The sequence below is a fragment of the Podarcis vaucheri genome (assembly GCF_965113315.1).
Source record: "Podarcis vaucheri genome assembly, chromosome: 3".
NCBI lineage: Eukaryota > Metazoa > Chordata > Lepidosauria > Squamata > Lacertidae > Podarcis > Podarcis vaucheri.
The window spans coordinates 75,934,498-75,946,538 of record NC_138761.1 but is presented as its reverse complement, the minus strand read 5'-3'; the positions used below and the strand labels follow the sequence as shown (position 1 = coordinate 75,946,538).

Sequence of the window (12,041 nt, the reverse complement as noted above, 5' to 3'; positions counted from 1 at the left end):
GTGTGGTGTGGGCAGAACTCTGATTTAACACTAAGGTATAGTTAAACAAAGTGAATCAACAACTTAGGAATCATGGTGGCATGAGAGAGTGCTACAGCTCACTGTCACCAAAAAAGTAGGTGAGATGCCAAGAAGCAATTGGCTTAAGCATTGCAGAGATCAGTAAAGGTTACCGCTACCTCAAAGCAGTATCTTAAAGCAATGGAGGAAAGCAGCATTGAATTGCTACTACATACATTCAAATTATTCAAAGCTAATGTTATGTATAAAAGAAGATACAAGTAATTGTATATTGCAGTCCCTTTAAATTTTCATTTCTACTTTTCCACAATTCAATTATTCCATGAAAAGGACTACTCCTGTTCAAACTTTTTCAAGCACGTACTTTCCTTTTAACAGGATGCTTAATCGATCGTCCACTGATGTTTTGTCCTCTGCAGCATACGCCTGACCTGTTTTTAGTGTCTGAATGTTGCAGAATTGTCCTGTCAGTCTTTGGAACAACTCTGGAGGCACATGGAGTGGTTCAAACATTCTCTTATACAGACTGTTGAGCTCCTTATCTATCTTTATCTATAACACAAAAAGTAAGTATTTCTTAGCATTGACTCTAAAATATACTTTTTACCCAAAACACATAAACATACAAACCAGTGACAACTTTATTCCAATGTAGTATCAAAGAAACTGACAAATGGGATACATCTAACACTATAGTTATACATATTAGCAGATGTGCTTTTACCATAGAAATTTAAATAATAATATCAGAGTTAGAAGTTGCATTGTATTTTTCTGTGTGTGGAAATACCAGTTTCTTCCAGCCTACATTTAAGCTAGGAAGTGCCTATACAAAGTTTAAAAGGCCATGGGTGGCATTGTGGTCTAAACCACTGAGCCTCTTGGGCTTGCTGATTGGAAGGTCAGCAGTTTGAATCCACGCGATGGGGTGAATCCCATTGCTCTGTCCCAGCTTCTGCCAACAGAGCAGTTCAAAAGCACACCAGTGCAAGTAGATAAATAGGTACCGCTGCGGTAGGAAGGTAAATGGCATTTCTGTGTGCTCTGGCTTTCATCACATTGCTTTGTGGTTTAGTCAGATGTGGTTTAGTGCCAGATGTGGTTTAGTCCTGCTGGCCACATGACCCAGAAAATGATATCACACTCATGTCTACAAGCAGATGTAACCAATGCAGTAATACAGATATAAATGGCAATAGAATTATATTCTAATAAAATAGGTAATCAGATCTTTCCTTATTTTCCCAGTTATTTCTCTGCCTGTTGTAGCATAGAGCTGGTGAAGCACAGTGACTAAGAGTACAGTCCTCTAAACGTTTACTCAATGGGACCTGCATCTGAGTTCAATGAAACTTGCTTCTATCTAGATGTTTATAGCTGAAGAGACTGACCTACAAATCAGGATGCATTCAGGTCAAATCTCAATTTGGCTGTGAAATAGCTAGGTGACCTTCAACATGTCTCATTATATCACCACACACTCCCAACTGCAATAAGGGGGTAAAAAATTGTCACAGGGCTAGAGTGAGAAAAGCAAGTTATGTGAAGCACTTTGAGCACTCTACAGGTAATGCTCAAAAGCAAAGTACTAATATAATTATTTTGGTTCTTTGCTAAGAACCGGAAGATGGCCAGAGAGCCACGAAAACAACTCTAAAGGCTTGCAAAAGCCAGTCCATTATAAGATGCTGTAAGAAAGAGAAAACAGTGTCTAACATTCTACACTCATTTATGCACCAAAACAGGAAACAGGGTGAGGGAAAAACTGGCACATATCTAGCTGTGTTCCTGAATCAATAGAGTTACTACCCAGGACACAGTGTCCTACCGTATCTAAAAACATTAGCAGATTGAGCAGAGACCAAATTGGTTTGCAAAGAGTGGAGAAAGTGGGTGTCATGAAGAGCAAAAACAGGAAAGGCTTCAGCACTAGACAAATAAGTATCGAAGGCATAACAGAGGCCTTCATTCAAGGGAAGAGAGAGTTTGTCTGTAGTTTAGATTATTTCTTGCTAATAAATAAGAAAGGAAAAAGAGGTGTATGCTCTGTGGGGAAAAGAGCTTTGCCCTTGGGTTTAAAGAGAAATGTGAGTATTCATTTGTCATAAAGATGCTAGGAGTCTTGCAAGCTGTCCTCCGTTCTCAATTTTTTGCCAAATAATTAGACTAAACCACATACTGGATTTTCTCCCTTATCCTTTCATTTCATTTAGGTCAAAGTGTTATTTCATGCTTCATTTTCATACTGCTCACTCATGCCACAGTGAACAGATGCTACAGAACAGCTGTAGAAAGTGCAGTGTGAGAGGACTACTCTAGATGAAAATTATTCAGTAGTAAAGGAGCAAATATCATGTACATCTCCATATAAACTGTGCCCATATGCAATGGATCGCAGAACTAGAATGACTATTAGCAGGAAATAAAACCTATGTAACTTGCACTTTTCAAACAATATCTGAATCAAAACACAACCATGCTTTGAAATTTGAATTTCTCTTAATTTTGCCATGCAATTCTTCAGCCAAGTAAAAATGCATAAATTAAAGCTAAGTGTGCATATATATGGAGAGATAGCACTGCAAAAATTGTGCAAAATAGCATAAAAATGTGTGTATTAGGAGAAATTAACACTAAAACGCTGGTGAATTTTCATGAGGACTTAAAAAACATGCATACTGGCAAGGAAATGTTGAGAACTGAGTATTAGAAAAATGAGAAACAAAAGTGACAGATTTGACCATCCCCACTCAACATTAAAGGCCACCTTTTAAAGGCTTCTAATAAACTGCACATCAAATTCCTGTTTTCCCATGCCAAAGCTTTCATTTGCATTGGTGTTCTTCTGATGACATATTCAGCTTAGGAGGAAAGAGAAAAGTCTGAAACACTAAGTTTTTGTGCAATGACTGTAAGAATGAGTCATCCAGCTTGATGTGCTGTTTTTATTTTTTATTTATATATTAAATCAAGTCTAACTGGATTAAATGAAACACTCTTAATATTTCAATTTTGATGTGGGTTTTATATTCATCATGAATAACCAAACTGTGAAGGATGCTGGAAAGCAGATGAGCTATTGAGTTATACACACACACAGCAAGACAGACAGGAAGAATATTGATAGCCAGAAAGCAAATCCACTGTCTAAAACAGGCAAACAATCACAGTCACATGAGTCTTCAGTCTTTTGAGAGGTGGCTTCAATATTTCATGCCAACATTTCAAGGAGGGAGCTGCAGCCCAAGATAGGAAAAGAGGTGGTAAAGGAACACCTAGCTACTTTAAATGAATTCAAATCTCCAGGGCCCGGTGAGCTGTACCCAAGGGGACTAAAGAAGCTTGCAGATGTAGTGTCAGAGCCTCTGCCTATAATCTTTGAGAATTCTTGGAGAACAGGGGAGGTCCCTGCAGACTGCAGGCAGGCAAATGTTGTTCCCTATCTTCAAAACAAAAATGGGGGGAAGACGACCCAGGTAACTACCAACCAGTCAACCTGACACTAATACCAGGAAAGGTCCTAGAACAGATAATTAAATGGTCTGTCTGTAAGCCTTTGGGAAAGGATGCTGTGATTACTAAGACCCAGCATGGGTTTCTCAAAAACAAGTCATGCCAGATGAATCTCTCTCTCTCTCTCTCTCTCGAGTTACAAGCTTGGTGGATCAGGGGAAAGATGTGGACATAGTGTATCTTGATTTCAGTAAGTTCCTTTATCTTGTAGATAAAGGAACTGTTAGATGGATTTGTAGCTGGCTGGCTGACTGAACCTAAAGAATCCCCAAAGGAACTAATAGTTCTTCATCATTCTGGAAAAAAGTTACAAGTGGGGGCTGCCGGATTCTATCCTGGGCTCATTGTTGTTCTATGCCTTTATAAACCACTTGGATAACAGACTTGAGGAGGTGCTCATCAAATATGCAGATGACACCAAACTGAGAGGGGTAGCTGATGCTATAGAAGACAAAACTGGGATTCAAGGTGACCTTAACAGTTTGGAGAACTGGGCCCAAACTAACAAAATGAATTTCATTAAGGATATATAGGCAGGAATAACCAGATAGGGGGACACCTGAATTAGGCAGTAGTACATGTGAAAAGGTTCTAGGGTCTTAGTAGACCACAAACTTAACATAAGTCAACAGTGTGATGCAGCAGCAAAAAAAATAATGCTTTAGTACAGTACCCTAACCAAGGGAAGTAATAGTCTCACTCTGTTGTGCCTTTGTCATACCACATCTGGAGTATTGAGTCCAGTTCTGAGTGCCACAATTTAAGAAGGATATTGATATGCTGGAATGTGTGCAGAGGAGGGTGACCAAGATGACCAGGAACAGTTGAGGAAATTGGCTATGTTTAGCCTGGATAAGAGAACACTGATAGGAGATATGATAGCTACCTTCAAATAGCTAAAGGGCTGTCACATGGAGGATGGAGCAAGCTTGCTTTCTCCTGCTCCAGAGGGTAGGACCCCAACAAATGGAATCTCGGAAGGAGATTCCGACTAAACACTAGGAAGAACTTGGTGAGGGTAAGAGTTGCTTGACAGTGGAAAGGATTCCCTAAAAAGGTGGTGGGCTCTCCGTCCTTGGAGGTTTTTTTTTAAGCAGAGGTTGGTTGGTTGGATGGATGGCTGTCTGTCAGGGATGCTTTAGCTGAGATTTCTGTATTGCAGCGGGTTAGACCCTTGGGATCCCTTCCAACTCTACAATTCCATGATTCTATGCTCCAAATATACCAATTCAGACAATCACAGTAAATGCAACATGGAACAAAACTCTATAAAATTTCATTACATGAAAACATGAGAGAACCTTTCTCCCTCTCTCTGCCCTCCCCAAAAGCAAACTCCCCCCCCCCCTTTTTTAAAGCAACTTCACCAGTGCACAACATGACGGAGAAAGGAAGGGCTTAAACTTTCCCAGTCCAAATCATTCAAGATGGTTCCTTCACCCACCTAATGTTCCAGATGTGGGCTGCTCAATCAAACATGTGTTTAGGATCCAATGGGTGGAGCACAAGCAGGTTTACAATAACAATTTGGAATGGGACAGTAATCTGCAGTGTGCATGCCCCTCCCCACCCAGCAATCTGCTTTTGTTCAGACAATCCCAGAAAAGAAAACCACACATGTATTACTGTAACATATGGTGCCAAAGGGGGCAGGGGGCTGGAGCACTTTCCCTATGACAAAAGGCTAAAATGTCTCAGGCTTTTAGTCCGGGGGGGGGGCAGGGAGCTCTGAACCAGCATGTTATTAAGAAAGAAATCAGGCTACAGTTAAAAGGAGTTGTATGAAAAATGTAAAGCCTGCATTAGGCATTCATTTTTACATGTGGCATAGATAGCAAGAGAGGGCCAAACCAGCTTTTTAGTTTCACACATGACAAAGCAGCAAAACATCAACGCAGGTGCAACACTTAAAGGGAAAGTCAATACTGAGCAACACAGAATCGATTTTAAAAATCTTAAGAGGCTGGAGAACAGCTTCAGCAGGGGCTGCTAGGTTATATTGCTAGGCACTGAAAGATGCAGAGTTGCCCTCCAAAACAAAATAGCTGAGGAAGTAAAGTGCACCCATCACCTTTTATAGAATTAACTGCTTCTCACTGATCTATAGTAACTGAAATTTGGCACTCTACTATGAAGAAAAAAATTATTTGTTGATGGCTCAAGATAACGTTGAATGACTTGCAGCATTGTATCTTCCAACAGGGCTTACTCCCAGAGAAATGTTCATTGCCTTAATCATGTACTAGGAATTTTCCAGCTTATTTCTTAATTGATGCCTTTCAATCATATCTTGTAAAACTGGTTACAGTATTACACAGAAAACAATTTCATATTTGATACAACAAAAAGGTCATACAATTCAGTGATTACTGGTCACCAGCACAAACTTTGGTTTAAACCAATCTATTTTTGCTGCCGGGGTAACTGGTTTAACAGATGAGTGGAGGAAATACCCAAAGACTTGCTACCCTAGTCATAATGAGCCAGATGCCCTACATCATAAAGAATCAAGTGTCCGGAAAACTGAAAAACAAATACCACCACCATAATGGACACATTGGATTCAAGTTGAACCAAGATGGCAGGTTACACAAATGGAAATTTGGTGGCTGTATACTAAAAAATAAATTAAAAAATAGGAATTCATAAAGAATTAAAGGCTTCTGTATGAAGGATTTTTATGTTTATAAAAACCTGAAAACAAATACTTGAAAGCAAAGCTCTTGAGAGTTATAGATATGATAATTCATGTATTCAAGTTAGTCAACAAGCCCAGTATAGACTTGTTAGAATCAAGATGGAAGAGAATGGTCCTTTTAAAGTAGCACCTTAGACATTTTATCAATAGTTTAATGGTGATGTACATACCGGTCTTTTCTTATATAGCAAGTATATAAAATGCAAAAGGTTGATAACAAGGAATGTTGTATTCCAGATCATTATATCCACAGCACAACGGAATAGTGTTGCCCAGATGATGAATAGTGTACATCCTGCCAAAAACAAAATGTGTCAAATGACTATGTATACACACACACATGTCCAAAGAACTATGATTCCAACAGAATACTGCAACTGTTTTTTCCCAGCCTCCTCAGTTACGTATTCCAAGAATAAAAATATTCTGTTTAGTTTACTTCCAAATAATATTAATAATAATAATAATGCTCCTCCTTAGGGCAATTAAGCTGCAAGTCATACACTGGCCCTTCGTAGGCAATGAATGCAAATGCATTCCACTGCAACTACAATATAATGTGTGCCACAGTCATAAGCATGTATGGACAATAAGCAAAGCTCTTCACACACACAAAAAATCCCAGAAAACATAATGGCTGGCAGAAGGTCGCTGTGCATGCCATTTACATGTATGTGTGTCACTAAGTACACTGGAGGTGTACTGGGACCATATAGCTGTTTGTATGTACAGGCCACCTTTCTATTAAAATAATATCTAAAGTAGTTTACAAAAAATACTACAATATCAGAGACAACTAAAAACATTAATTTAAGACAGAGAATTAAAAAAAGATGCATTAATACAATCAGTATAGCAGTATTAGGAATTCAATTAAGTCATATACACAAAAACACATAATTACTAAAAGCTATGTAAAATGACAATAGTGTTAGTGGTTCCTGAACCTGTCAGAGAGCATTCTACAAGCTGGGTGCCACCACTGATGAGGCCCAGTGTAACCTTACTAGTGGGGACACCCAACAGATCAGATACACTCTAAATCAATGCTCCCTCACTATGACAACAGAGCAGTCGTGTATGAGCCAGAGTTATATCTTCTGGCTTTAACTCTTCCATGCCATACTAAACTGTAGAATCCTGTTCTGCACTGCAAATTACTTTTGTACTTCAAATGCAGTTTGTTGTGGAATGGAAGAAGGGGGGTGCTAGTATGCAATAAGAAGAAAATCTATTTGGCATATAAAAGCTTTTGCGTATTCCTAAATATTTGTTTGTCCTACCTATTATTACCATGGCTCGTAGGACAATCATATGAAGATGGAAAGTGGTTGGAATAACCAATCCAACAGCAAAACAAATATTGGCCAAATGAAACACGAGATGGTGAATCTCTCTCCAGTTTTCACAAAGAGTTTCATTCAAAGGCATAGAGATGGGATTGTTGACATCTGGGTTGAAACTCAAAGGGGTCACCATGATTGAATTTGCTTCTGTAGGATTCATCTTGAAGTTGCCTGTTAAAATGTTTTTTTAAAACAACAACAACAACAAAACATTAAAATAAGAATTGGAAAATACAACACATAGTTTCACACTTGCAGCTTGAATCAGTCTTTTTCAACAGATACAAAAGTACTGGAGACCATATTCACAGATGTTAAAAACTCTTATATTTAACCTTCCGAAAAGTGTGTGTGTTTGTGTGTGTGTGTGTGTGTGTGTGTCACTATCACTCTATTTTTAAATAAGAACAAAAGACAACATATGTATCGAAGCTGCTCCAAATTGTTTTGCTATCCACGGCAAAGTATCAGCTTTCTGCACGCATGAAGTGTATGCCAAAGGTGGCTTCTATGCTTTAGATCAGTATTGGCATGGGATGCTTAAAAATAAAGCGAGTCTCCCTTATCTATCCCACACCTATCAAACTGTCATGTGGCAGCGACATTAAATAGTTCTACTAAATATAGCACTTTACAACGCTTGAGAGGCAAAAGGCTGCACAATTTTTCTGACAGCCAATTTTAAGTGCAGCAGAAACAGGTTTACTTTATCTCCAAACACGACAGAAGGGCAGATAATGCATCTGACCAGGGAGCAGAACTGTCCATGCATGGGCATCAGCAAGGGGCACTTCTTAATTAGATACACAACCAGCCCCTAGTATTGAAGTTGAAAACTTCGTAACAGGGACATAACTGTTTGATTCTCTGCACTGTTTAGTTTTAACAGTGGCTTTCTTGGCAGTTCCTATTCAGTTTTAATTATTTTTTCTGGTTTGTATTCATGCTTTTCAACTTGAGCCAAGTACTTTTTATTGCCTGGTAATAATAATGTCAAAATACAACCAACACATACAAGACAGTGAAGGAAAAGAACACAAATTTAACAACTTACAGGGTGGAATATTTGTTACCTTAGGTCATATTTCCTTTTTTAAATAATTTGAATTGAGTTTTCATTTTCCTACATTTCAAATTAAACATTTTACAAACTTTAAAATATCCAGTGACTTCCCTTCTTCTCCTTCCATGCTTCATATTACATATCATACTTTCTTGCATATTTTACAATAACCATTCAAATCAATTTTCCACTTTCACATCAATCAAATATTGTTTACTCTGTTGAATTTATCTTAATGCTGCCAGTGTTTTCAGCTGTGTACAATTATTTTCCATATATTCAATAAATACTCTTCACTCTTCTTTAAATATACGTTCTTCTTGTACTCTTATTCTGGGGTTAAACCTGAAAATTTCTGCATATTCTAACATTTTAAGTTGCAAGAACTATATATACAATTACCATGCAAGCACAAAGGTGGGGTGGCGGTTAACTATGCAAGAAAGCACATCAAAATTAATTTGTCGAAAGTCAGGCCCACATTAGATTTTGAATTTTAAATGCACAGGTGTTCAACAAGACATTGAAAAAGCTTTCAACATTATAAGCATATCAGAATCCAAACTTCTTTACCTTCAATGTTACTGTAAAACCTGGCATGGGCTAGAATGTAAAATCTTATTATCACCTGCATTTTATCCTGCACTAATATTTTATTCTTATTTATTTATTGCTATTAATTTATTAGGATAATTTATTTATGCCTATAAACATTTACACATGACACAAATTGCTCAGTACAGGATGAAATACACCTTTAAGGTTGCAGTGCTTACTAGAGAATAAATCCCACTGAATTTCATGCCTAGGCTTGGGCTGCAAGTAGTAGGGTATTTTTGCACACTAGCACAAGTCACTAAGAAGAGGAAAGCTATATATAACACACCACACACACACAAAAATCCTAAGCTCTATCCGGGCACACTGCAAGCGTTAAAAGCCTACACACAAGCTCCACTCTCTGCTTTGCCCTCCAACTCATGGAGGGCAACTGTGTGAAGTGGGGAGGAGTGGGAAAGAGATAAACTCTGAACTTTTGGTATCGTGCAGTACTGATCCCTGCACAGCATCACAGATAAACAAACCGTTGGGAAAATTCCCCATGGGATACCTCTGTTTTCTGAATCACCTGACTTTGTGCTGCTTCAGAACAAGTGTCCTTATAAATAGCTGATGACCTGTAATCAGACAAAGTAATGCATTAATTCCACTCAGCCTTAAAAAAAATAAAAAATGACAGTAGCCAAACCCTTGACTCAAAATGAACATCAAACCAAGGTTTTATACACCCCACTCCCCAAATATAATCAAGCAAAACACATTTTATTGTTAATGCAGTTTAGCAGGCTTTCAGTATGCTCTTGTAAATCATAACCATAAACATTTGGCAGGGTTATTTCAAGCAGATCGCGACTGCGTCTATTTGTATAAATTAATTCAGTTTGCATTTATTTTGCATCCTATATTTGCTGGACTTCAAATATAAAGTACACCACCTTTCATATACCTGTGAGTGGATACTTATTAAAGAATATATTTGAAATGAAAAGGAGCAAAGCAAGGAGCAACAGCAGGAGTCGTCTCCTCAGTAAGCGACTGAAGGCATCCAAGGAAACAGGGGCGGCAGATAAGCCCATAAAGCCCGACTGCCAAATTACAGCAGGCTCTCCTCACAAAGGACCCTGTAAAGAGATAAGCAGACCACCACTTGGGGGTGTCTCTGCTGAAATGTTCCTTGACATTCCAGGCTGTGACAGAGCTTTGCACACAAGCACACCAGAAAGCAGGAAGGCCCTGGCTGGGGACAACAACAGGTGCTCAGCTTAAAGGGAGCCAGGCCTCAGAAAGGCTTAGGGCTTCCCCTGAATTTCAAGCATCAGGACTCATTCAAGATGGTGCTGCAGGAGCAATAAGCAGGAACAATTCAGCATGTGAAGGCTGCCTCTCTCAAGGAAAGGAAGCAAGGGGCTCTACACTCCAACTCTTAAAGTGCAGCAGTGGTGTGTGTGTGTGTGTGTGTGTGTGTGAGTGAGAGAGAGAGAGAGAGAGAGAGAGAGAGAGAGAGAGAGAAAGGGATGACTGAGTGCGTATTGAAGGAACCAATATATTATTTTGCACTTGTCACACTTTGAGCTCACCTCTGGCAGCGTATGAAACTGACCCTGGGATAGCTCAGTCAGTAGAGCATGAGGCATTTAAAATCTCGGGGTTGTGGGTTCCAGCCCCACATTGGGCAAAAGATTCCTGCATTGCAGGGGGTTGGACTAGATGACTCTTGGGGTCCCTTCCAACACTCCAATTCCATTAAGTTACTATGTCTCTATGGCACAGACTAGGCAGGTAGGTGACCTTGCTAAGCTCACCCAGGTCTGGGGAAGAAGGGACTGGTATGCGCCTTGCGCTCTACTGAGGAAGCGCGGGAAACGGATTCAGCTGCGTCTCTGAGCAGGCGCAAAGTGAATTTCTGCCGCCCCTCCAGAAAGACGGCCTGGAATTCCTGCCGTTGTTCGAAGGGGGTTTGCCTGCGCGCGAGAGGGGCGCCCGAGTCCCGGGGAAACTTTCTCCTGAGCAAGGGGAGGCGAGCGCGAAGGGCCACCAGGCTGCCGAGAAAACCCCTCGCGGGAGCCTCTCCCGCACCCGCAGCTGGCAACTCCGCCGCCAGAGCGGCCCCTGCAGCGTCCCGCCTCCCGTTTCGCGCGCTTGCTGCCGCCTCGCCCAACTTCTCCCGTCGGGGCTGCAGCCTTACCTGCCGCTCGCTTCTGAGGCGCCTCCGTCCCGCCGTGGGTCTCCTCCGGCGGCAGCTCCTCCGAGGGCGCCCTCTCTCGCCGAAGGAGTCGAGGCGAAGCGCGCGCGAGCCCCCGGGGCGGAGGTTTTGACTAAAATAGGCAGCGGGCAGCAGCCGCCACCAAGTTGCGGGCGGCGCCAGCTCTCCCTTCGCACGCCGCCTGCTGCGACCTCTCGAGAGCCGCGGCGGCGGCGGCGGACGCAGCGCGCAAGCGCCGGGAAAGCGAAGGCGCAGCCCCGGGCAGGCGGGCCCTTCCCTCCCTTCGCCGGCTGTTGGACGGCGGGGACTCCGGCAGATGCAAACTGCTCCGTGGCTCCCGCCGTCGGGAGGCGCTTGAAACGAGATTCGGAGTGCCTCTGAACATGGGCCGAGTGTTTCTTTTCAGCACTGAGTAGCAGAGAATCTGTTAGGTCCCAGCTCCTCCTCCTCCTCAAAACACCAATCAAATGCATAAAACAAGGTTTAATTAATGCTTCTGTTGCAGAGGGTATTGGGCTGCTGTGCTTTGGTTCAGGAACTGATGGCCACCCGAGTAGCCCGACAGGTGTGAAATAGCCTGCTAATTTCTCAGGTGAGGGAGGAGCTACGAATTAAAGAACGAGGCGAGTCCCACAT

The 12,041-nt window shown here is 41.2% G+C and overlaps 1 protein-coding gene across 2 annotated transcripts in view; it reads right to left on the bottom strand.

Moving 5' to 3' along the window:
* Positions 1-11,605, bottom strand: part of POPDC1 (popeye domain cAMP effector 1) — a 27,959-nt gene extending 16,354 nt beyond the window's left edge. For both annotated transcript variants that reach the window (XR_014218006.1, XM_082216683.1), the window contains exons 1-5: positions 11,388-11,605; positions 9,771-9,819; positions 7,516-7,749; positions 6,403-6,527; positions 386-573 (exon numbers count right to left, since the gene is read on the bottom strand). Coding sequence is in view for 1 of the 2 variants with exons in the window: in XM_082216683.1 (XP_082072809.1) it covers positions 386-573; positions 6,403-6,527; positions 7,516-7,738 (536 nt within the window). In the remaining variant the exon portion in view is untranslated. The remainder of the gene's footprint in view (positions 1-385; positions 574-6,402; positions 6,528-7,515; positions 7,750-9,770; positions 9,820-11,387) is intronic.
* Positions 11,606-12,041: the final 436 nt, after the last annotated feature.